General features: G+C 39.6%; 1 protein-coding gene and 1 long non-coding RNA gene across 2 annotated transcripts in view; one reads left to right on the top strand and one right to left on the bottom strand.

The window, feature by feature from the left end:
• The window catches only part of hcn4 (hyperpolarization activated cyclic nucleotide-gated potassium channel 4), an 84,269-nt gene that overhangs the window by 38,582 nt on the left and 18,805 nt on the right, over positions 1–26,882 (top strand). Inside the window, exons 4-6 of the mRNA XM_026173185.2 lie at positions 185–403; positions 14,487–14,633; positions 14,999–15,239. Of these exons, the coding sequence (XP_026028970.1) occupies positions 185–403; positions 14,487–14,633; positions 14,999–15,239 (607 nt within the window). The remainder of the gene's footprint in view (positions 1–184; positions 404–14,486; positions 14,634–14,998; positions 15,240–26,882) is intronic.
• The window catches only part of LOC145426924 (uncharacterized), a 35,325-nt gene continuing 16,867 nt past the window's right edge, over positions 8,425–26,882 (bottom strand). Inside the window, exon 2 of the long non-coding RNA XR_013907650.1 lies at positions 8,425–9,206. This is a non-coding gene — a long non-coding RNA (uncharacterized LOC145426924). The remainder of the gene's footprint in view (positions 9,207–26,882) is intronic.

The raw sequence follows: 26,882 nt of genomic DNA on the forward strand, positions 1-26,882 counted from the left end.
ATGGACATCTGCCATTAGTTTTCTCTTAAGTAATTGCATGTGTCTGTGAATGTTCATGGGCTGCCAGGGTGTTCTTTGACCTGAAATGTGCCATCAGCAGCCGTGTTGAGATTGCAAGAGAGCAAGCGAGGAAGTGTTCAGATGTTCTCACCCTAACTCACCCTGTCTCCTCTGTTTCATCTAGAATGACACATGGGGACAGCAGTACTCCTACGCACTTTTCAAAGCTATGAGCCACATGTTGTGTATTGGGTATGGCATGTACCCCCCAGTGGGCATGACAGACGTGTGGCTGACCATCCTCAGCATGATTGTGGGTGCTACTTGCTACGCCATGTTTGTGGGCCACGCCACTGCGCTAATCCAATCTCTGGACTCATCTCGACGGCAGTACCAGGAGAAGGTGAGTCAAGATGACATGCTATTGATGGTTGTGTTGTCTTGATTTACTTCAAAGAGAGGACAGTGGTGTGGATGCAGGATGCTGGCTTGTGCTCAGTTTAATACTCGTTTTTAGCTTTTAATGTAGCAAGTTTAATTTGATTGATATTTACATATGGCCCTAAACTGACTCACAGACAAATACAGTATGACAGTATGGTTCTGCTGAACTGGGGGTTTAACAGTCTAACACTGTGGGCCACAACCCTTCATAGTTAATATAAAAAAATATAGATACTGAAAAGTATGAATTTACATCAGATCTAAAGTATATATGTTTGTCTTTCTGCTTTCTTGTCTGCTCTTTCTCTCACTGTGTGGAAGTGTGCACCCTAGTCAAAAACCTATTTTTAACAACTCTGATGAAACATAATTCAAATTTTATTGGAACATATGACAAGGCTTTACTCTCAATACTAATATGTCATAGATCAGTGATAATGAGCGTCGTCTCATCATCTTTTCATTACAGAAACAGCCTTTTATTCAGGTGAGCTTTAATGGGGTTTTAAATCATTTATCACCCTAAATAAGTATATTTTAGAAAGGCACTAGATATATATTGTGTTTTTTTTCTTTGCCAGCAAAAGTGCAAAAAGCAAATTGGTTAAAAATTTGTCCTCATTTTCTACATAATGTATAGACACAGAAACCCAGATTTCCCTGGTTTAGGGAAAGGAAAGCCCTGATGGCTGCCTATGAAGCCCGAGACATGTTCCACACTGCCATGCCCTCTGTGGGCCCAGCGTGGGCGATAATGAGCTGAACTGCTCGCCTGCCACATTACCCACCGTCTGTAGCGAGTAAGAGACAGGAGAGAACGACCTCCAGGGAATGGAGGCACAGGTTCGAGAGATCGCACCTAAATGGAAGAGGGAAAATGAAAGTGAAAGATTTCAGAGAAAACAGGACCAGGCACACAGGCAGAGGAACAGCTTAGCTAATGTAATGTGTGAGCAGGACTTCTTCAAAAGGAGAGAAACTGCACTGGATAAATTAACACTTTGTGATTCTAGGGAATGAGTAACGAATAGATTAATTTCCCAGTTAAAAAGTTGAAAAATCCAAAAAAGTTCAGCTTGTAAGTTCATGACTAATACTGATCTGAGAAGCTGTTTAATGAAACGGGGGCAAACCAGCTCCCACCACGACATGTCTGCTCCTCTGTTTTTGAGATGCCATGCTGCCAAGTAGACTGAACAGCTGGTCTGCCTCAGCACCAGTCAGCATGTGCTACAGAAGCCCTTGGCTGCCATTTCTAGGATCGCCCCCTAAGGCGCCTTAAGAATCCCCCAGCCACTTGAAAAGTTTCCCCTGTGTTCCCACCGGTTCCCACAGTGCCTGTGTGCAGAAGCGTTATTACTGCCAACTGCAATTAATTTTTAAGAGTCCAGATTCTCTCATTTTATCTTTCCACAAGGCTCAGTGATAACGCATGCTCAGAGTACACTGTCACTGTGTGCTCATTTGGCTCTGGGAGCAAGATAGTAGTGATTTCTACTACACAGCACTGGACCCATTTCTCATTTCTTCTTATCAGAGTTAGTTCATTCAAAGACATAAACCTTTTTCTCATATCCTGTTGCATCAATTGTGTGACAATGGGATCTGCTTGCTGCAGATTTTCCTTTTCCCTTTAATACCATAATCCACACGCTCAAGAAGCTGGAAATCCATTGGCAATCCATAGAGGTTTGAGAAGTCTGGTGGCTGTTGGGCTGCCATGACAGGGACAGCTGTTCTTGTCTGTGGGGACTCAGACTTCATATAAATCTCCTAGCAGAGCTGCCATCACCAAAGCCAACTGCCAGCCTGCCATCATACAGGAAGTTATTCTAAACATTTTGGTTTGACTGGGTGAGTCAGTGCTGTCCCATAAGCTTGGTTGCATCCCTTTAAATAATCAGGTCAGGGTGTGATGAAAGGTATTTGCATTTTCAGTAAAATTAGTTGACCTTTAAAAACTGTTCACAGTGTGAGGCTTTGAATATGACAAAGATGAGGTTCAACTTAATAATTACAAATAGTGTTAGCCCTACATATTTGCATATGACATGGCAATATAAAATAAAAAGTGGTTGTTCAGGTGTTAGGTATGACATGATAAATAAGAGGAATTAAGGGAAAGAAAGAAATAGGCAACATAAATTAGAAAATATAATGGAAGCTTGGAAATATGCAGCTGTAATATATATGAGGCAAGATCTACAAAAACGTCAACACAATAATCATAACATTCATGTTCTAATTTGAATTTGTTTTAATCACATATTCTGTAATTATAACCTGAATAAAAAAATTGGACATCATAGGCATAAAATATATTGCCATGCATGCACATCTTTGTTAACTCATCAGAAATCAAAAAAAGGACCTCTTTTACTCAAGTGTTTCGAAAACGTAATTGAAACACATTTTTTTTATCACTCAGTTTATTCAAAAACTGGCAGCGTGGTGGTGTGCTAGCTGTGGCCTGAGATGAGATTATATTAAATGATGATCCTAAAGTGGCCATAACATTGAGTCTATCTCTCAATGTTATCTCTGTGAGAGATTGGCGACCTGTGCAGGGTGTATCCTGCCTCTCGCCCAGAGCTGGGATAGACTCCAGCCCAACTGTGACCTTGAATTGGTGTAAAGTAAAGTGACACTTTACAGTCTTCTGTTATGATTTATGATAGTTTACAAAAAATCTTTCCTTCAGTCTGATTCACAGGCTTTGCCAATTTTTACAGAAGCCATTTCTGTTGTTTTATGAAATCTCTATCTACATATCTATTTATGGAATGGGATTTCTAAAGCCTTTGAGTATAACACATTTAAGAGGGCTGAAAAACAAACTCTGTTACAGATATGTAGGTATGTATTGTTGGTCTCTTGTAAAAATCACACTGTTCTATACCTAGTTTGGTGTGCTGATTTAAGCGTTGGATAGCTGATTTTGGACCTAAAAACTAAAAGATAATACATTTGGATTCAGTACAAAATGTTGCCAGTAACTTGTGTTGATTGTTTGAAAGCTGAAAAGGCCCTCTAGTATTTTTCTTTTCTTTTTATTGCTTGGAAGCCTGACACCAATATACCAGCGATGTTGTAAACTACACTGCAAAACTGCATAATTTACATGCACCAACAGTGCAAAGTACTTTGAATTATGACTTATCTCTAATGCAGACACTATGCAGTCCCATTAATCATAATGTGCTTTATGCTTCCTATTATGCAGTTGTACTATCACGAAAAGCTGGATACATGCTCTAGTAAGCAGATATATTGTACTATATAGCTATTGTGATTGTGCTGCAGATGACACTGGACCTGAGCCATCCAGCAAACAACCACATGGCAACAGCACAAATATTGCTCTCACAGTGGGGCCGAAGTAGATAGATACTGACCACTGTTTAATGATTGAAAGAAATGCAATAATGGATCAGTGTCGAGCTGAGCAGCACTGATACCACATTTACCACATGTGCTCTATTTATCAGCTGCTAATCAGTTGTAAAAAAAAAAAAACAACAAAAAACAACAAAAAAACAACCAAAACCAAAAAAATAAATAAAATAAAAATCAGACTCTTGTTCATATAGCTATATGTCCAAGATGAGAGGCCACCTGTCCAGTTGGCATGCAGGCATGATATCCAAGTAACTGGTCAGATGGACAATGATTAAAAAAAAATACTTTATGCAGGATTCTCAGAAGTGTACACATGGGAAAGAGGAAAGGATGATGAGGGGAGCTCTGCTTGCAAAGATGGTGAAAATTACCATCAGAAAGCTGGGGTATAATCTTTTCTGAATAGAATTCTATTAAATGTGGCACCATGTGATAAATGGCTGGGCTGTCAGATGCTAGCAAGCAGACTCAAATGAGCTCTTATGAAGCAGGCAGCATGTTAACTGTTACACCAAGTAGAGAGCACAGCAATTACACTACATATTCTGGGAGTTGGGGGAGCTGAATTGTAGTTTCAACTGAGACAAAAATGAATAAATAAATAAATAAATAAATAAAATAAAATATATTCTTGTCGCCAGCTGTTAACTGTGTATAAACAGATTAAGTAGTTTACATTCATTATGTGTTTGCTACTCAGCAGACACACCATATATCACATGTCAGTGGAAAAGAGATAGATTGCAGCCAACTGGAGCTGAAATTGGGACAATCTTTATCATTTCAAGTCAGCACCTGAAGGATGGTCACTGAGTGGTTTCTTCTGGATATGCATTCTGTGCTGTCTTTATTTGAACTCTACCCTCCCTGGTACAACAGTGAGTTTCAATATTGCTTGTTTTTCAGATCAAAACATGAATAATTTGCTTTATGTTAAGTTTTACAAAATTGTTATTATTATTAATAATAATAATAATAATAATAAATGGGACAGCTTTTTAATATTTTTTTTACCAGCAATTTTATGTCATTAACCTAACTGTTGTTTACTCAGTGGGTTATAAAGAAGGAGAGTGCTCCACAACTGTATATCTAACTGTACTTGTTATTTTATACATTGACCAGCTATGTTATACCACACTGTAAAACAACATGCGCTGGAATCAACCAGCCAGTTCATTTTTTTTTTAAAGTGCAGTATCACCATGCAGTGTAATCACATTACATTTAACACTTAAAGAAAATTCATGGCAAAAAATAAACTGCAAGTTTATATTTTTAATCAAATAAAACAAACTGCATTAAACATCAGTGTTGTGATATTATTCTGTTATTATATGTTACCTTATAGATGTAATCAAAATAGTTGAATTATGATATTGTTGTAGATCATATTATACCCTTTAAAATAGAGTGTGTGATCTGTATGTAGTTTAGTTCTCATTATACTTTTGAGTTAACAGAACATATTCACATATTAGTTTATTAGATAAAGGTGCATCACTCTGTATCCTTGATCTGCTGGGAATGTGTGACACTGTTTTCTTGACATGCTTAATTGTTGAATCATGAAGAGAAGGTTGTAAGCAGGAGACTCTGTGTCTAAAGACAGGGGAGATAGACAGACCACATTCCACACCCCCACCTTACAGAAAGCAGAGAAACAACTGCCGAGGTCATAACTTAGGCGCTGTAACAGAGAAAAAATGTGTTGTTTTGGCTTTTACGACTAGCTGGGGGCCACTAGAGACTATAAAAAGCTGAGCAACCCGTCACCATTTTGAGACATGTGCCTGACCCTCTGGTAGCATCTCTCCCGTCCGGACGTTGTAATGCTCTTATTGTTGAATTGTATGGAAATAAATGATTGTTGATTGAGCATTTATACACCGAGTATTGTCCCTCCTTCAGCCCAAAGATTCAAAGAACTGCTTGTTTTCAACAGTGTTAAGAGGATGTTGGAATCGGAGGGGTTAAGCATCAACCAGAATCCCACAAGAACTCTCCTCTCGTGTCTCAGGCATGTTGAGAATCATTATCACACAAAGAGAATTACATCTCTCCAGATTTGGGGCACAAGATGGCTGCACATGTGACTGTGCATACAGGGTATGCCTGCCACTCCAGCTCTCTGTAAGCTGCTGCTTATCTGTCACTTTGGCTCTCTACTGTGGTAAATTATATAGTACACAGAGACGGAGATGGAGACAGCAAACAAAAGAGATAATCGTGTTCATTTGTAGGTGGCTTGTGATCTTTGTTGTCTCACTTACCATACGTAAACTTTCTGATGTTCTCATCCTTGTGAGTCTTTATACGAAAAGTTTTTGTTTGTTTGTTTGTTTGTTTTTTTTAAATATTAACTGACTGACTGATGCTCTGTTTGCTGTTGGCAGTTGGTGATGAAATTAGGGATGCCCAGGAGATAGCATGTTGTGGCATGCCAGTCCCAAATGGCTTTAGAAGCAAATGGCAATGGGGTATTTCAGCCCCTCCTTTTTTAAATCTCTAATTAACACTTGGCAAATAAACATAGCTCTTTGGGGAATAGTTAATAAGAGACCCAAAGCTGATTATTTGTGTGTATAGAGGCTCTAGAGATCCCCCCCAGTCAAGACCATTGGAAATACAGAAAACAGTCATCAGTGGTAGACTGTGTCTGTACTTGATAGAGTTGTCCAATTCCTTGGGAGGAAGGAGGAACGAGAGCAATAGCATCAGAGAAGTAGTTAAAAAAAATGACAGTTTTACAGATTTTTTATATTTAAGCTATCATCCTAGCATTAACGTGGTCTTGTCCTGTATAGGTTAAGTCATGAGTTTCCCATACAGCTCAATCAAGGACAAAACTGCCAAAAGGATGGGGGGCTTAAGTCTAATTCTGCCTTACAGTAAGAGCTGTTCCCATTAGTTGGGACCTGACTGATGGCATTAATCTGAACTCTGTTACATTCCTTTTCCTCTGTCTGCCACACAGCCTTTACTGCTGAGTCAAGGAGTGTTGACATGCCTCAGAGGCGCTCTAATTTTTATTTTTTATTTATTTTTTTATTGCATAACCAAAATCAAAACTCCAACCAGTGTCAATTTACTATATATTTTATGTCACATGAAATGTATGCTTTCTGCTTTCGGATTGTGTTGTCAAGGCTGTCATTTATCTTGATGCACCACTCTTAATCACTATGTATTCCTAATATAAATAACTATTAAGAGATCATACTCTCCTGACTATGTCCCTATCAGAGGTGTTACTGGCCTCTTGGTTCCTTTTGTGTGATAGAGAGTGTGTTGATTCCAGCACAGTCATGCATTTAATCTTGGTGATTTGAATCATTTTGACATGGTGTTTACAAATGGACTGCTCTTATTCACAGAAAAGAAAAATTGAAATTTCTTAATCATTATCATGGAATTCAAAGGTATATTGATCATAAAATATAATTACCCAATCCTCCAGATTTTGAATTTCTATGTTAGTTATCTCTTAAATAAAATAGTGATTTTAGAGCATTCCTGTAGCATTAATCTCTAATTTCTCTGTTACCCGTTTTTCATCATTATATTAGTCAGTGAACATTTTTGCCTAAATGTGTGGCAGATATCTTTTGACTACACAACTCTAGGTTAGGAAGAAGGCAGGAGAGCACAGTGGAAATAAATACATTTTTAAAAAGTATAATTAAGTAACCAATATCTCTTTGGGGGAATAAATTATTCATGATTTCTTTGGTAAGAATTTGCATCTGCTTAGCTACATGAGAGAGAAAGGACTCTGGAAAATAATTTGAATGTTTATATCAGAGAAAAGGCACAGACAGAAAAAGAATATTTTGAATGGGACCTAGAAGAAATAATAACCACATTATTTTGTCTGCATCGAGATATTTAACAATATAGGCAGCTTTAAACTTTTGGTTTTAAACTGCAGGAATTAGAAAACCTCAAAAATATGTCTCCCATACTACATGTCCACAATCAAAAACACAGACAATCAGGGAGACAGACAGATAAAAGCTGTATACAAATAGCTCAATTAAAACAGAACTGAAAATCAGTGTAAGTCTCTTTCAATTAGATTCAACCAGTGATGGAAGAAAACACACAACTATTAAGCATAAGCTTAATGACTCTATAAAAAACATGTCTGTAGAATTGTTTACTACAAGATGTTGACATGTTAGATGGTTTATGCTAGCTTCTAATTAGCTTCTAATAGCTAATACAGTGAGAATAGAAGCTACAGAATGGCATTTATACATTGGAATGTAGTATGTTCATACTGTGTGTGCCTTTTTAGATACAGCTGTGTGCTACTGTATGTGGTTAGTAGTTAAACTTATTTGAACAAGCCTATTAAAAGCAGAGATTGTTACAATTATAGCAATCAGGCTACATAAGTGCAGGCAGTTGCACTTGCGGTCAAGCTGAGGTGGTGTGTGGATACAGTGTGTGTGGATACATCCCAAATCACTAAAACACTGACTGTGGCTCCAAAAAATGGAAGCTCAACTTCCCTTTGTTAGAATTGTGGCTTCACTTTTTTACAGTGGTAAGGAAAAAATACTCAGATCATTCATCTTTTATTCAGTCGATGTATTCATTTATTTGGGTGAAATAGAAAATACATCAAAAGTATGCACCAACCAGGAAAAGATAAAAAGTGTTTTAAATCCATCAATGAAAGCTAGCACATCAACTGTCAGTTGTTCACTCCTGTGTCAGTAAAGCAGCTGTTAAAGCTGCTATGATGATGTGTTGCAATGTGAAAAACAGAGGAATCTGAGGAGGAAGTCAAAACCACAGTTTTTAAACCACAACGTGATTTGAAAACTGCAAGCGCCCTAAACAGTTGATTTACAGATCTGTGTTTTTTGTGTGTGTCTATGTGTCGGTTTCTAGTGATAAAATGTCATAAAAGCAAATTTCTGTTTTTACAAACACTTGTTAATTTATATTAGATCTCAGTAGGTCTTTTAGACGCTACTCCTCTCACTCAGCTACCTATAGATCAAGCACGTAAATTTGCTGACTCTGAAAATGACATAATTTCTACTTTTTTGGTGATAAATTGAAGACTATAGAGTAAATAAAGTAAGCTCAGCTGCAGGTTAGAGATAAATATTTCCAAAGAATTTTCTGCTTCTTCCACTCTGACAGTTAACTCTGAACATTCAACCCCAAAATGAAACGTTTTGGTTTGTTTGTTTGTTTTTTTGCAATAAATCTTCATATATTTCAGAAACTGTAACGTGTACATCCAAGAAGAGTAATAACACGCAGCAAATGAGCTGCTCGTCTCAGTGTTTCTTCAACAAACAGTGCAGGACTAATTAGGTGCCAAACGTCTGGAATTTCTTTTCCTGTAAAACAAGAAGAGACAAACGCTACAGTCACTGCATCTTTAAAACAACTAAAGCTGAGTAAAATTGTCAAAAGAAACAAGTTAGATCAGGACATGGATACTCTTTTCTTTAATTCTCAATAAAGAGTTACTATAAACAACCAAAAACATAAGGAGCTTGCCAGAACAAAAAAGGTAGCAATCTTTATTAAAGGTCAACATAGAAACAACACCACAAATAATCACTAATTAATCCACTATACCTGTACCACAGTTAAAACATATTTTATTTGGGCCACATCACCTTAGACTTTTGTCATCATCCTGGACTTACCAGAGTAAAGGAAGGTGGGAGGAAAGCTAAGAAACATGAAATAATCATTATAGACATTATAAGAGATCCATATTACAGCCAGAATCTTTCTAGCGTTCAGATAGAAGCAAGGAAATCTGATGGTGAAATAATTACCACCTAAATGCAGACTGATTTGATTTGTTCAAGTAGATCAGGAGAGCAGGGATCTTTGAGCAATAGAATAATTTCCCTCCCAGAGGGGATTTTACCAGCCCATCATATCATCGGGAAAAGAATGCCTTCCCTGCCCTATCCCTCAATGCCCCCCTGCGCCCCTGATGATCAGTGTCTTTGCATCCAGCACAGTGATTAGTAAATTTGAAATGCTTTCAAGTGTGATGCCGAGTTACTCCGTGTAATACAGTTATTCATCAAAACTGCAGAAGCAATAAGACATTATCTTGCATTTGTTCACTTGACTAATACTCTTTTGTGCTGGGAGAACCAGACTGCAATATGCTACAAAGCTGTACATAAATTAGATGTTGAAAGTTCAAATAAGTTTCTCAAAGTGTTAATACTTCATGCACAAAAAAACTAATTAAAGAAATACACTGTACTGAAACATGTCTAAAGCAGAAGACAACAGTGTTAGACTAATTCATAATTTGAGATACCTCTCATCTTCACCCTGCATCACATATAGAAATGCCACCTTTGGTGCAATACTCAGCAGCGACTGCTACTGCACCTAAAGATGTCTACGTTGGAAACATCTTGATCATCACCTACAGCATTTCTGTGAAATAAGTATTATCATTGGATCAGTACATTTCTTAATTTTATGCTAAAGGGATAGTGTGGATAAAGATTCAAACTCTTACTGTCACCCACAACATTTCTTATTCATATTCATACCCTGACATTGACAGAGAGACTGGATTAATATAAGCTCCAAATCTTGTTTATGCTTTTTCAAGTATTTGACCTTCCACATCAAATTACACCGTGTTGCTACACAAAAAAAAAAATTACTTTGTTTGACATTCCTACAAAAGTTGTTAAATAGAATAAACTATAAACTATTTAATATGATGGAACTGGTGTAAAACATATTTCAAGCAGTTTACCTAATCTGTAATCAGTTTTTTGTCCAGGATTGAGAGTGGAGCCATGTAATAGTTCATAACTAGCTGTTCACAGTCAAAGGAGCCTTATCATCAATATTCACAGGGTCATTCTAGATTGCTTCTCCGTCTGTGAGGGATTCAAGGGCCTGGTCAAATAACTCTTCTAAATATGGCAATAGGAGGAAAGAGAGAAAGTGGTAGAAAGTGAGGAATGTAGGTGTCAAAAGCCAGTGCAGAGATAAAAGATGTCACAGTCAGAAATTAAAATCAAGCAAACTAAGGTCTTAAAATATCCTGCACATTTTATGTGGGCAGAAATATTATTGAATAACATAAATGTTAGTTTAATTAAGTTTTGGATTTTTATAGCACTCTTTTAAAATTGTTGCACTTGTTTTCCTGTACAAATATAATCATTTTACTACTGTGTGTGGTAAAGAAAAGCATCAAGTTCTTTATTGTATGGATTACTAAACAGTTCAATACTTGTATACCTGCTTGTTTATGAAAACCTGAATATAATTTAACTGTGATTTTTTTTCTTAGGTTTTATTTGTAAAGGACTCAATGAAGGTTTAAAAGAGCTCTTAAAAATGTAGTTTATTTTTAAAATAGTGCAGGAGCCCTGGATGTTACTAGTAGGCACATTTTGTCCCATGGTCAAGCCTCGTGCACCATATTTTGTCTTGCTCGATATTCTATACTGCGAAACTCGATTTGTTTCACCTGTATGTGTTTCTTGTAAATTGTAGAAAACAGTTCTTATTTATTTTAACAAAGCAGGAGCTTTGATGAATTCCTTTAAGATTAGCGCCAACAAGAGTAGTAGTATTGTGAGAAAACAAAGAAGAAGGCTTCTGAGGTCAGCTGTGTTAGTCAGCGGTAAGTCTTCTGGCAGCTTAGTCATTGTGATCAAAGAGCACCACCAGCGTCACCCTCTGAATGGTTAATTTCTTCTTTTTTTCTTTTTCCTTATTTTCCTTCACAGCGGGTTAAGGATTCAGCCCATTATTATCTCCAAGGTGCTCCCAGTGTGCTTTGATCTACATCTCTGCTGCTACTGCTACAGAATCAGTCAAAGGCTTTTTGACACACACACTTAAATAGTTATTTCTTTCAACAACAGAGGATATTAATCCACAAGTCTGTACTGTAAAAACAGAAACACTTTGATTGTTTCAACTGAACAACATACATTCTAATCTATTCTTCTCTGCATGAACAAAATGAATATGTATTTAATAATTTAAGATCTACATTTACTTCATATTCACATTAGCTGCTGTAGCGCACTTTTAAAGGTCAGTTTGACTTTGTACTTCATGACTGTAGCGTTCCTTTCTCTCACCCTTATCTTTTAGAAGTTAGTACATTCAGTGAACAAATATTCAGGACAGTGTGACTTCCGAGAGAGAAAGAGAGACTTTAAGAGACCTGATCAAAGACTGGAAAAGTGCTCTCTTTTTGGGTGAAATTTGAAAGGGCACGGATAGCCATCCTGAATCTGTCTCCATTTCCTTGTGTGTCTGACCTCAGTACCAGCTAGGGCTGCTCAATTAATCGAATTTTAATCACGATTACGATCTGGGCTTTCAACGATCATTAAAAATGACTGAGCCGATTATTAGCCCCTCCCTCATTTATCCGCGACACCTTAAAGGCCGGTCCGTGAAAATATTGTCGGGCATAAACCGGTCCGTGGCGCAAAAAAGGTTGGAGACCGCTGATTAAGAGGACCCGAGGGAAGCTCGGAAAGCTAAGCAGAAGTTATTTGGAGAGTGACTGCCGTTGGTTGAAAAGAGAGTTTAAAAAAAAAAAACTTCAGTGGTGTTGCACACTATTTTATATTATTTTTTAAAGTCATTGTTAACCCTTTAAAGCCGGTCAGAGCAGCACGCTCCGTTTTGCGTAACTATTTTTAAATCCCTGTAGAACCTGAACCGTGTAAGCTAGCGCAATAATTTGTTTTGCATATGAAACCGGAGGAGTTGTACCGTATTTCCCGGACTACAAAGCGCACCTAAATATTAGCCGCACAAGCTAAAATCAGGGGAAAATCCTGTTTTGTACATACATTAGCCGCACCTGACCAAAAGCCGCAGGTGTTTCAATGTTGACTTATCATATGTAAGAGAATATGCACAAAGGGAATTGTCAGGAAAGAGATGGCTGTTTGGAGACATCACTTTTATTAATATTTTGAAAAACAAGTTATGGGTACATATTTGCACATGTAGTACATAACAATAACCTACAGCACACCAGAACAATAGATTCGGACTACCTTTTAGGCTCAGGTGCAGTGACACAGCTTTAACAAGAAGAAAAGTCAGTCATTCACCACCATCTTTCTCTTCTTCCTGCGCACTAAAACCACCAAAGTCCTCTTCTCCAGTGTCGGATACAAACAGGCTCATGATGGCTTCGTCATCCACTCTTCTTCTCTCCTTCGTTGTCACTTTCAAAACCAAAGAAATCCTCATTGTCAGTGTCAGAGTCGAACACCCTCAGAAGGGCCGTGGCGGTGTCCTCCTCTCCATCATGCAGCAGTCCAGCCCTTCAAAATCCGTTGGTGATCGTGGATGTTTTCACACTTTTCAACGCTGTCAGAATCCACCGGTGGAGTTGGGCATAACTTGCTTTTTGGGCATAACTTGCAAGTTTATCGCCGCTCATCATCCACGACTCCCGCTGAATGCGTAGCGCTACTTTGAAGTTTGTTTTTCGCGCTACTTCGTACGGCACTACGTTGCCTGGCGGACGGACATGTGACTAACATACCACTCTTGAACCCCGATCCTTCCGCCAGGCAACGTAGTGCCGTACAACAGCGGAACACACAAAACAAATCGTTTTACGATATCACAAAAATCATGGAAAATCCATAGAAAAGCCGCACCTGACTAAAAGCCGCAGGGTTCAAAGCTTGTGCAAAAAGTAGCGGCTTATAGCCCGACATTTACGGTACTTACATCTTATGCCATCAGCTTGTCCTCGGTCACGGTTTCGTTCCACATATAGCTTTGCAAAAACTGCATAAAAAGCGCTTGCAGGAACAAAAACATAATATTCCAGAAACACGCTTTGCCGTTCCTATCAGCTGTTCGTAACACTTCCCACAGTGAAATGATGCACATGCTGTTTTCTTTGCAAATTTGCATCATAGGATTGTTTTTTGTTTTTCCTGCAGTATATAAAAATTGCTGTATCTCCAAAATAAAACTATGAAGACACTCAAAATAAATTTCCTGTGGTGGGAAACTATTTTTTGCAACTTTATTGTATTTAAAGTTTTGAGGGATAAACCTCTTAAATTTCTCCAAGTAGAAATATATGTAAACAAAACAAAAGCGATTTTAATTTTTTTTTGTAGTTTATTGCACTTTTTTGCAATTTATGTAATTACTATGGACTTAATGCATACATATTATTAAAATATGGGCTATAACAGTTGTATTGATGTATAGCAACTTGAAATGCTCCCACAAATGGCACTACAGCATGTAAAAAAAATAATATAAGCTCTGGTGTATTTATGTAATTACTATGGACTTAATGCATACATATTATTAAAATATGGGCTATAACAGTTGTATTGATGTATAGCAATTTGAAATGCTCCCACAAATGGCACTACAGCATGTAAAAAAAATAATATAAGCTCTGGTGGACTTGGTTCTATAGTAGGTCTTAAAGGGTTAAATAAATATCGTCAAATAATCGTGATCTCAATTTCAGTGAAAATAATCGTGATTATCATTTTTGCCATAATCGAGCAGCCCTAGTACCAGCTACTCCCTGTAGCAGTGTTTTTGTGCTACAGCCCTATGGCCTTTAAATAACCTGATTGTTGTGTGTCTCTATGTCCCTGCAGTACAAACAGGTGGAACAGTACATGTCCTTCCACAAGCTGCCTGCAGATATGAGGCAGAGAATCCACGACTACTATGAGCACCGCTACCAGGGCAAGATGTTTGACGAGGAGAGCATCCTGGGAGAGCTGAATGAGCCGCTCCGAGAGGTGGGACAAGTGTTTCTGTCTTGCTTTAAAACAGCTGCACATGCAGCTCTGATGCATTCGACAGCTTATGCACTTTTCGACATTCCCTTCATTTCAATTCACATTCACTGACATTTTAGCCTTACACAAGAGCACAGTGTGACTAAATAATCTCTTTTTTTTCTTAGAAAAAGAAAACTGGTGGGGGGGGGGCTTAGAGAAAGAAGAAAACAGTAAATGATGTCTACACAGTTGGCATTTTTCCTGTTGTTACTCTAATATCCCTCATGTCCAATACTTTAAAAAGTCACTGCATTTTGTAAAGCCACGGCTCTGCTGTGCTGCTGTCACTAACCACTGTTTTTAATGTCTTTCTTTTCAAACAGGAAATTATCAACTTTAACTGTCGAAAGCTGGTGGCATCTATGCCGCTATTTGCCAATGCTGACCCAAACTTTGTCACCTCTATGCTCACCAAATTGAGGTTTGAGGTGTTCCAACCTGGGGATTACATCATAAGAGAAGGCACCATCGGAAAGAAAATGTACTTCATACAACATGGGGTTGTCAGTGTTCTAACAAAAGGCAACAAAGAAACCAAGCTTTCAGATGGCTCCTACTTCGGGGGTAAGATAAGCTGCTTCTGGTACAGCCAACCAAAATCAAAGGTCACCTGCCTTAATGCACACCTTTCTGTGGAGCTTAAGTCTACTTTGTTTTGATGATAATAATAATGATATCCTTAAGCACTTTAAGAGGTTGGCCTGGGATTTAATTTTTATTTGTGATGCAGTAGCATTTGAATAGAGCTATTCTGGGTCTAATGCTAGCACATTGTGAGCTTGAAGTAGTATATTATGCACCACTTGACACCTAACTTGAATATTCAGCTTCATGGTTTATGCAGGACCTTTCCCTTAATGCACATCATGAGCTGCCTCTTAAATTTAGGGCATATCCAAATTATAAAAACCGTGCTTGCTGTAGTGCAACTTAAAAAATATGCACCCTAACGTCAAAGAGGTCAGGAATCTGTGAAATTACACACTATCAACGCCGAATGCTTAGGGCTGCTATAACCCATAGTTGTTATGCACTTAACTCAGTGTTATGTTCTTAATCAGGGTCAGATAATGCTTAGCCTTCTCTTGGTCCCAAAGAGCCTATGACACATGTAGGAGACAATGCTGCCATACTGCCCTCACCAAATACCAATTAATTTGCCCAGTGACAGCATATCATTTAGACTATACTGTTAAGTAATTAGAAGTGGTGGCAAAGCATTAACAGCACATGACCTGCCTGTGGAAGTTTAATTATGCCTTGCCTGCTCAAGTCCATCTCCATGCCCTCTCTCCAGGGGGTTCTACAGAAATAATGAAAAGATGGCAGGCAATCTGTCTCTGCACATGCCAAAACTAATCAACATTTTCAACAACATGGCCCCAGCTCTCTCCAGGGCCATTTTGTCTCAAATGTTGTCCAAAATGTTCCAGCCTTTGGGCCCTCTTCAGCGAGACTCAGATTCAGAGAAATGTTCAGTCTGCTTAAAGGCTTTTTTCCCAGCACATGTATCCCAGTAATGGCACAGTTTGGGCGAAAGCTTGGCCACTTGAAGATGCTGAGTCAAAGCTACTCAAGAGGACAATTTCACTGAAATGCATTAGAGTAAATGCATCTACATTTAGGTTCTTTCGTCCTTAAGTAAACATAAGTATCACAAGTCTAAGGAGCTTGGAAAGAAAAGCGTCTGGACTTCTTTAAGTTGCTTGAAGATGTTTCACCTCTCAGCCGAGAAGCTTCTTCAGTTCTAAGCTCAAAAGGTGGAGAGTCCCAGATTTAAACCCAGTGGGAGTTTCCCCCCAAAGAGGGACAAAGGACCCCCTGATGATCCTCTACCTAATCACATGAGCCTCATGTGATTAGGTAGAGGTATCAGCTTCTCGGATGAGAGGGGAAACGTCTTCAAGCAACTCAAAGAAGTCCAGACGCTTTTCTTTCCAAGCTCCTTAGACTACAATGACGTGGATGACTGAGAACCTTCACAGACATATTGCCGTACATTTTGGGAGGAACACCCTTCAACTGATGCGGGAGTATGAAAGGGAATCAAGAAAAATAGCAGATTATAGGAACCATCTCCGTTTCAACCTGAGATGCAGACAAAGCAGAGTTGTTCCTAAGAGCCTGCAACTTGGATCCACTGTCAGGGGATACAGAGCAGACTTGATTCTACGGAGAGCACAAAATCAGCTTCTAAGTGAAAGGATAAGACAGGTCCATTTCAGTATAGATGCCCTCCAGAGCAAGATTAGCCAGACTCTGCAGGAACTGGAAACCCTTCTACCCTCTCCAATTTTAGAACAAGTTTGTGGACAAGGCTCAGCGGGCCCAACACTCTAAAGGAAAAGAAAGACAATGCAGGAAATTCCACACCTTGCTTTCAAAAACACTCACTCCTCAGTCTGAATCTACACAACTCAGAGAAGAACACACACCTGAGGACAGTCAAGAAAAATGGGTGAAGAACTTTTCAGACCGGAATCTTACTGAACCTGAAAAGAAAGTATTAGCCAAAGGACTCAATTTTGCCATTGTTCCGCAACAGTTGCCCATAGTGGACCTCATCACAGCCACAGAAACTGCCATACGGATTAACAAATTATCACAGACAGAAGCAGAACAAATCAGGATGAAAGTCTCAGCCACCCTCTCCAGTGCCAAAGTCCCCCCGTCTAACCTCACATTACAAGAAAAGAAGGCCGTTGCTTCCCTGAGCAAAGACCACAACATCACTATATTACCAGCTGATAAGGGAAGGTGCACCATGGTCCTAAACACAATGGATTACCACACAAAGATCACTACTCTCTACTCTCTCTCTCTTCAAGACCTTGAAAGGGACAAAATCATTGACCGCCTTTACCCAGTGGATGCCATACCCTGCATTTACTGACTTCCTAAGATCCACAAGGAAGGTGTCCCACTCAGACCCATTGTCAGTAGCATAAACTCAGCCACTTACGACATCTCGAAACACCTTGCTACCATCCTAGCACCTCTTGTGGGGAACACCCCACATCACATCAAGAACTCCACCGACTTCACCGACAAGGTCCAGAAACTTACCCTGGACCCAGATGAAACCATGGTGTCCTTTGATGTAGTCTCCCTCTTCACTTGCATACCCACCACGGAGGCAGTGGAGACTGTCAGAAAACAACTACAAGAAGACGGCTCCTTGGAAGACAGGACCAACTTCACACCCGATCAGATTTGCACACTGTTAGACCTCTGCCTCACCACTACATATTTCAAATACAACGAGGGTTTCTACAGACAAAAACATGGCTGTGCCTATTGTAGCCAACCTTTACATGGAGGAAGTGGAAAGCAAGGCTCTTGGCTCTTTTAAAGGGAGAGTACCCAGCCACTGGTACAGATATGTAGACGACACCTGGGTCAAAATCAAAAGACAAGAAGTGGAATCTTTCACTGCACACATTAACGCCGTGGATAAAAACATCAAGTTCACCAGGGAAGACACAAAGGATAACTGTTTGCCTTTCCTGGACTGCGCTGTGCACATTGAAGAGAATGGCAACCTCAACATTGAAGTTTACCGGAAGCCCACACACACGGACCAGTATCTCCTCTTTGACTCCCATCACCCTCTGGAACACAAACTTGGGGTAATCAGGACCCTACACCACCGGGCAGAACATGTTCCCTCTAAGCCTGAAGGGAAAAAGAAGGAACACACACACATGTAAAGGAAGCACTTAAAACATGCGGTTATCCTAAATGGGCGTTCTTAAAGTCAGCAAAGATGCACAGAAAAGAAGATCAGACACCAGCGAGGGAGGATAAGAAGGACAGACGCAACAACATTGTCATCCCCTATGTAGCCGGTGTATCAGAGAAACTTAGGAGAATTTTTTCCAAGCACAACATCCCAGTTTACTTCAGACCCAGCAACACACTCAGACAAAAACTGGTTCACCCGAAAGACAAAACTCCTAAACACAAACTTAACAATGTGGTGTATGCTGTACAGTACAGCATGGAATGCCCAGACTTCTACATCGGAGAGACCAAACAGCCACTTCACAAGCGCATGGCACAACATAGAAGAGCCACCTCCACGGGACAAGACTCAACAGTTCATCTGCATCTAAAGAACAAAGTTCACTCTTTCGAGGATGCCAATGTTCACATTTTGGACAGAGAGCACAGATGTTTTGAAAGAGGAGTGAAAGAAGCCATCTATGTCCACTGTGAGCGACCATCTTTGAACAGAGGCGGTGGTTTACGACACCAACTGTCTGCCATCTATAATCCAGTTTTCAGTTCCCTTCCCAGACACCTTAACGCCCACTCACATCCTGGGCCATCTGACCTCAGGAAATCACATGATAGGGTGGGGCCAGGTTTCACAATGAGCTCACCCGAAACCCTGGCTGATTGGGACCCACACCCGCATTCACACCTTGGCTCATGTGATTAGGTAGAGGACTATCAGGGGGTCCTTTTGTCCCTCTTTGGGGGGAAACTCCCACTGGGTTTAAATCTGAGACTCTCCACCTTTTGAGCTTAGAACTGAAGAAGCTTCTCGGCTGAGAGGTGAAACATCTTCAAGCAACTCAAAGAAGTCCAGACGCTTTTCTTTCCAAGCTTCTTAGACTACGATGACCTGGATGATTGAGAACCTTCACAGACATAAGTATCACAACACACAAAAGTGCGAAAGCACTGATTCTGAAACCAAAATTGGCTTGCTTGCTTTAATCTTAAGCCTTGGATCCGTAATTATTTTCCCTTTCGTGTAATATAGGCACAAGGCTTTTGACTCCATTATCCTGTGAGTATTGCTGGCAGTGCCACTTCTCCTGGGGTGTAAGGGTGGGGGCTAGTGAGGTAAGCCTAGAGCTACTGGGAGTTTGTTACCAAACATGAGTTAGTCATTCATGAAATTAATTGGTGCAGGATCAGCACAGAGAGTGTGCGGCACATGTGGATTTCAGTGTGGCTGTCAGTATCAGCAAGCAGAAGTCTGAAAGCAGTGAGTGTTTTTTTTCTGAACAAAAATATGGAGATCCACCCTGCATAGATTGTAATGTTTTGTGACTGTGTGAGCAAATGAATGAGAAACAGAAACCGTCCAGTCTTCTGTCTGTCTTCTTATTGTCAAACTGTGTCATTATCAGTGGATCCCAGTTTGCAATTCAGTTAATTGTGTATGTATTTGCTCTTCTGCATCTCAACAAAATTACATACCCTAACTCATTCACTTATGGACAATCTGAATTATTTACACAATTATTTACTCAGCAGTCTACTCCAATTTGTTAGCTGTTGGATTAGCTCAAGCCAGAGAGCCTAAAGTCTAAAGTGGACACGACATGCCCTGGATGGGAGCGTCTGCTGGGCACACAGCGATCCAGATGAGAGGGGAAATGTAATGTGACTGCAGTACTAACGCCAAGGGACACATGGATCGGTGCCAAGGCTGCTCTCTGGACGCTGCGCTGGGCTCAAAAAGAAAACATGCGCCCAGCACCACAATCCTCCACTTGCCTATTTCTCTCCTTATAGTACAATATTGAATCGCTTAGTATCCAAATAGCATCTCTGCTACCCACTTAGCGACCAGACTGAGGAGGTTATTGTGTTGTTATAGTTCATCCTTTGTTGGCTGCAGTGTTGGCAGTGCAGACTGTGGTCTCACTTGGTTAGAGTAAAGATCAGTAACCTTGTGGTGGCTGTGCATGCCAGTCAGAGGTGCTTATCAAAAACTGCCTTTGATTGTGCCTCTAAGATGGCTCACTTTGACTCTCAGTGAGTGGCTTGTAGTATCTCTAAGTTGGTTGAAAAAAAGAAAGAAAAAAAGACAGAGTCAGAGGGAGGGAGGGGACTGAAGAAGAGAGATGAGTTGACTGCACACTTTTCAATCTCCTGTGTCATCTTTTGGCTGTACTCACTCTGAGTGGTTCTCTGTAAATTGTGCTCTCTAAATCCCTAGTCTTGTGAAATCCTAGGTTAAGGAATTAATACTTCTCCCATTTATTCTCACTCTCAATTCTTTCCCTCACCCCCAATCCCACTATCAGTGTTCAGAGTGGCTGTGCTATATAGCTGCCAAATGGCCACCTCGACCGAGTGAGTCAGTGCAAGGGGCTTGCAGGAGCAAAGGCCCAGGTAATCCTTCAGTCCATAACCCAGCTAACACCTCTGCAGCTCTTCTGCTGGAGAAGTTATTTGACTGAATGACAGAATGGTTGATATTATATATAGAATAACAGGTTGGATAGGATGATATATTTCTGTGTTTTCACACAGTGGAAGATTTGATACAACATAATATGTTGTGACACATGGTTGGGCTGCATCGTCCAAACACTAAAGGTGCCATGCTGTCAGCTGTGAATATGATGTAATGCTGCAATGTTATGTGTACAACTGATCAGTCACAACATTTACACCACTGACAGGTGAGGTGTGTAACACTGATTAACTCATTATAATGCAGTGTTTCGCTGGGAAACCATGGATCCCAAAATTCGCATTCACATTACTGTGATACCAGACCAAGCAGAAAAAAAGCCATAGCAACACCACCCCCAACAGCATTGGCCTCACCTAGTGGGACAATATGCCCCACCACATTACAAAGATTACCCTGGAAAGGCTTGAGGACTGCAACAAAGAATCCAAGGCACTGACCCAGCGTTCTAAGTCCCCCGATCCCAATCTAATAGAGCATTCAAAAGAGATGCCAGATATGCCAACCCACAGGATCCAAAAGATCTACTGCCAACATCACTAGGTTGCCCTGTTGTGTCTGGCACTGCAGAACAACCAAAGAGGTCCTCTGTTTGGGGACGGGAATTGAGAACCGATTCTTGTAGAAATTCTCAGTAGAATGGAAATGTTAGTTTGCCTGCCTATCAATCCTGCTTATCAGTTCTTGCACTCGCACATTATGGATCAAAGTGTTTTTTTTAATGATTTTGTTATATTGTGGTTAAGGAGTATACACTGTATACACTAAGTAGTGCTTGCAGAGTAAAATATATGCATTATTAATCCAATTGTATTATTTCCTGGTCAGTAGCAAACGATATGTCATTGCTTTCAGCAGTTCCTGCACTAGATTTCTTTAAAGGATTTGTATTTAGTACTTTATTTACCAGGCTTTTTTGAGCCAAAACAGCTGTAGATTTGAATATTTTCTACAGTACTGTACAAAAAGCCTTGAGACAGTCCTCATTTCTTTATATTTTACTTGTAAAATGGAAAATATGTAAATTCATTTACTGATGCGTGCAGACATGCATGGGAATACATTGTATATAAGGCAAAAAAGGATTTTGCACAATTCTAAGGAGCTTGAAAGTCAGTACTTTGTAGGACCACTTTTGTTTTTCAACACAGTTTAAACTCTCTCAGGTTTTTCCCTGTTTCTAAAGAACATGACTTTCAGATATTATTCATCTGCTGTAGATCTTTTGTAGGTCTGCCACTTCTTTTGTCCTCCATTTGTCCAGTTTCTTCTGATTTCTTAAGGACATTGCCTGCATATAGAAATATGTCAAGTTGACTTACTGCAAATAGGTGCAAAACATTCTTCTTTGCCTGCCAAAGTGCATTATCTTCAGCATATCTTGTAGATTCTTCTAACGAAATGGGAACAAATTATACGACTTGCATAAGGTTCCTACTAACAAAGAGCCTAAAGATACAATTTCTTAAGTTATATGTTATGTGTAAACACACTAACTGTTCATCCCCTAATTAGGTGGTCTTTTTTATGCTTAAATGGTTTAGTGTTTAGTCTAAAACAAACAAAATAATACAAACAAGCAAGCAAACAAAAACAACAACAACATTCTTCTAAAAATGGCCAACAACAGGCACAATAACTGGACTGAAAATAAGTTAACAGTCAGCCAGTGTCCACAGAAAAAGACCTTTAGAAAGCCTGGAGGACTATCATTACAACAAGTCTGGTTCCTTAGAACTATAATCAAAAGGAAAGAGGGGTGGCTCAAGACTTTTGCACAGTGTTGTAAAAATCATGCAGCTGAAGTTCAAGATGGTGAAAAAGAGATGATGAGATGTGACAGGACCTCGGCATCAGCCACGATACTGAAAAGAAAAAATTCCAGAAATGTTTTACCTGTCTGTGGTTGCTAGCAAACAGAAGGTGTTCGTGTGGCTATGCTAATGCTGTGAGGGAGCGAACATTGCATGTCACTGGGAATCAGTGAGCCCGTTGTGGATGTTCCAAAGGTTAGAGAGTGTCCGCTCTGTAGGCTGGGGGCTCTGTCGGGAAGGGAGATGGGACCTGACAGCAGGACTCAGAGTCCAGGTGAGCTTTGCCACACCAGGCTGCAGGACACAAATTCTTTATCGCAGACCAAGGCGGCCTGCTCATATTTATTAATTCACACTCATACACACGTACTCACACACACACTTGTAACCACAGAGAAAGACGGGTACAACCACACACATGTAAACATCATGCAGATAGATGCATACTAAGACAAACACATTCAAAGGGCAGCATTTGTATTCACCTACATTCATTAAGTAGCTTTCCTGTACCTCATGTATTACACTGGTTCATCCCTTAAATGATTTTTATGCTTAAGTGATTTGAGGTTAAGCAGCTTAACAAATAAACACAGAACAAATTTCATGTTAAAATAAACCTTTGTTAGTTTAAATATGAAACCTATTCACTTACATGCATTGACTATTTTTTTTAATCTCATCTGAACATGTTATTGTCTTGACTTGTATCAGTCTTATCTAAAAGGTTTTTTCCCCCTAATTGACTGCATTTTATCCAGCTTCCTGCATCCCTGTAAGGATGGGAAAATTATAAAATCTCACAGAGAACATAATTAGTGGACCTCTACAATGTGTATACATGTTATGGACCATGGAATATTTTTCTTATAACAATTTTTTAAAATTAAGCTGGAGATGATGAGAAGCCTGATTTCAAATAAATTTGAGATAAAAAAAAAAAAAGAAAAAAGGACGATACGCTGACAAAAACCTCACAAACTGCCACATGAGTAAAACCTGAACCGCTCCACAGGAATGCCTTTATTGCCAACACCATGCTTCAGACAAAGGATAAGGACACTGTGGTCCAGTGTTTTGAAAGCATTTGTGAGAACAAAAAGCATAATCATAGAATTCCTTTAGTTAATAAATAAAAAATTAAATACTTTTAAAAGTGTCAGCATTAGAGGGCTAACTTAGACAACATTTTAAGAATTTTAATACGCAGCCAGCAAAAGTAGGGAAGATTGAAGAGCTCTAAAGATCAGAGAGCTCTAAAATCAGAGGCATGCAGAGTGGGAGGAGAAGCTGCAGGAAGTTAATGAGCCAATAGGTGAGCAGGAGGAGAAGGGAGCTTGCATTGGCAGCAGGGAGTGACCAGGCAGCTTGGCATTTTGGTGATGAAGTGAGCAGTGAGCAGAATGGAGTGGAACTTAATGAGAAATGTGGCTGGAGGTGGTGAAGCCTGGCAAATAGGTGACTGGGAGCAAAGAAGGCTGGCTGGTACACAAGGCACAGTCTAATGTACCAACCTGACCGTACACCTGTGGGTTACAGAACATTCTGGCAAAGACCAGCAGGAAAGTTTGGTTTGATATAATACAGAAGTTTATAAAATAACAATGAGCATGCATGTCAGCAGCTGAAAGGAGCAGCTACGCCCAAGAAAGAAAAAAAAAAAACATGCACATAGACAGACAGGGAGCTGCAGGAGTCAAGATAAAAGGGGTTGGATATTTGTTGGAAATCACAGGGACATATGTTGTCCAGGTTGGTGTTTTTTTTCTCTAGTTGTGTAGCAATCATTATGACAAGCATGCCGGGTATATTAAAAACATCATTAATGATTCCAAAAACAAGACTTGTCTTTAGAGAAAAAATATATTCCCTTTCTAGTTTTGCCAACATTTTTATACAACAGCTGTCCTGTAAAATGTCAAAAGACAGCTGGAACTTGTCATTTCTTCTACTGGCATTCAGCTCTGCTGTATTCTCATTTGATGTGTGCCATTCAGTGATGATTCAGGTTTTGATACATGCTTTTAAATAATATTACGGTATCCAGAATATTTTGGCAAGTAGACTAAAGGAAGGTCAATTTAGGTAAGCTTTACTGCACAACATTCAGCCAGTTTTCATTCGCACACATAAAATCCAACATATGAGAATTGCAAACGTTGTCGTAAAGAAGATTTTAGCAAATATAAAAAAAAAAAACTCTTTCCAGGTGCATTTTTTTTCTAGATTCTTCCTTTCTTATTATTTTTCCCACACACACAATTTACTCTCCTCTTTGCCTCTTTGAGAGCTGGTGGAGGGGCTCAGGGGAGCCATCGTTCCTGTACTAAGAGCCTGGGACACATGGGCTGCATCATCCAACAGAAGGCTATATGTATCCTGACCTTGGTGAACACACATGGGCTTCCACTGGGTGATGTCTTCATCCTCTTTTAGCAGAGAAACATCCAATTTTAATTAGGCTCATTCTTTTTTAATGAATGCATTGTCAGTTAAGTGTGAAAAAGGAGTGTATCATGGTAATGGTAAAATGTTGTGTCTTCAGCACTGGCATGCCCAAATACAGTACTGGAAACAAGAATGACAAAAGAATACTATCACCATGTCATATATTGATCACAACCAGTCAGCTGTTTTGTATGTTGATAATATTATAGCTTTGTTCATTATGAATAACAAAGCCCAGAAATTGAACCGATAAAGAACTGTCTCAGTGTTAGTAAAGACCAAACAGTAAAGGGTAATTGTAGAAGCAGAAGTCAGTTTGAGGAGAAAACACACACCCCTCAGAGAACACAGGCAGAGCGACACCATCTAAGCTTGTTCTATGCTTTCATGCAGGATTTGGGGAGCACTGCGATGAGTCAGAGATGTGAGTAAGCAATGGGAATAGAACATTCATAAATAAATTGAATGTAACTTATGAACCATCAACAAAAGCAGCCTCAATTTGAAATGGAGTGCAGAAGTGCTCATCAGTGTAGCATAGTTTGTGTTTTACATTTTAGAGTAGGCTCCAATAGAGACCCAAAGCATTCAAATTATATAAAATGAATACAAAATATATGCATAGAGAACAAAACATAAATACAGCAATACTATAATGCAGAATTATTCAAGTTTGTATTTAATGTGAAATTTCTGACTTGTCATCACAGAGAAGTCATATGGCCGAACTGTTAGGCTATGTTGGGTATTCTTTTGCTCTTCGTGGAGTTCTTTTGCAATCAAGTTGCTACCACCATTAACAATAGATCACAATTAGATATATATTAGTCCATGACTTTGATAAAGTCATATCTCAAAAAACAGCTCCTCAGTGGCCCAAGACGCTTCTAACATATAAATATTTAATACTGACCATCAAGGTACCGTATATGCTTTTAGCATACTAATTTTGTGGCTATTACATGTATATATTTATTGAGTTCTTTTTATAACACTTGGAGTTCAGATGAACCTGTGTTTGGCTTCCCTTTCTTTCGGCAAACTCAGTTACAGGCCTGATAGCTAACTGTGCCTCAATACCTGACTTCCTGCAGAAACCCACAGAACAAGAGGATTTAATACAGAGCTGTGACACTCCTCTCCAAAGGGGATTACTGGAGCAGTGCTGTGAGAAATGGACCCCCCTTCCCCAGCACAGCTATAGCCAGGGCTACCCTGCCAGCACACACTCGCAACACATCTGCAAACAAGCATTGCAAATTTGTATATAGACTGTTGTTTTACTCAGTCGTTCACATCCACTCACCTCTCTTGCTAACTTAGGTATTGTCCATTCAGGCTCTCACACACAAACAGTAAAACACTGCATATGAGGTAGAGCTGGGCGATATATCGAGTTTTTAAAAAATATCGATATATTTTTATACGAGATATAAGATGTGACAATATCCTTTATATCGATATAGTCTATGTTACGTTATAATTATACTTGTGGAGCCGCAGGTTTGCCTCTCTTTCGTCCACTTTCGTCTTTACGCAATGTTACTCGGCCTCGCCTCTCCTTCACTGAACACAACTCCTCCTCGTCCCCCATCGCTTCACCTGCAGGAAGCGACAAGATGGACACGGCAAATCTCCGTTAACGAGTTACTGCGCATCGCCCCGTGCGTGGGGCTGGACGGCGTCAACGTGTTAGCTAGCTAACCATGCTAACGAGCTAACCAC

The sequence above is a fragment of the Astatotilapia calliptera genome, chromosome 1 (assembly GCF_964374335.1).
Source record: "Astatotilapia calliptera chromosome 1, fAstCal68.1, whole genome shotgun sequence".
NCBI lineage: Eukaryota > Metazoa > Chordata > Actinopteri > Cichliformes > Cichlidae > Astatotilapia > Astatotilapia calliptera.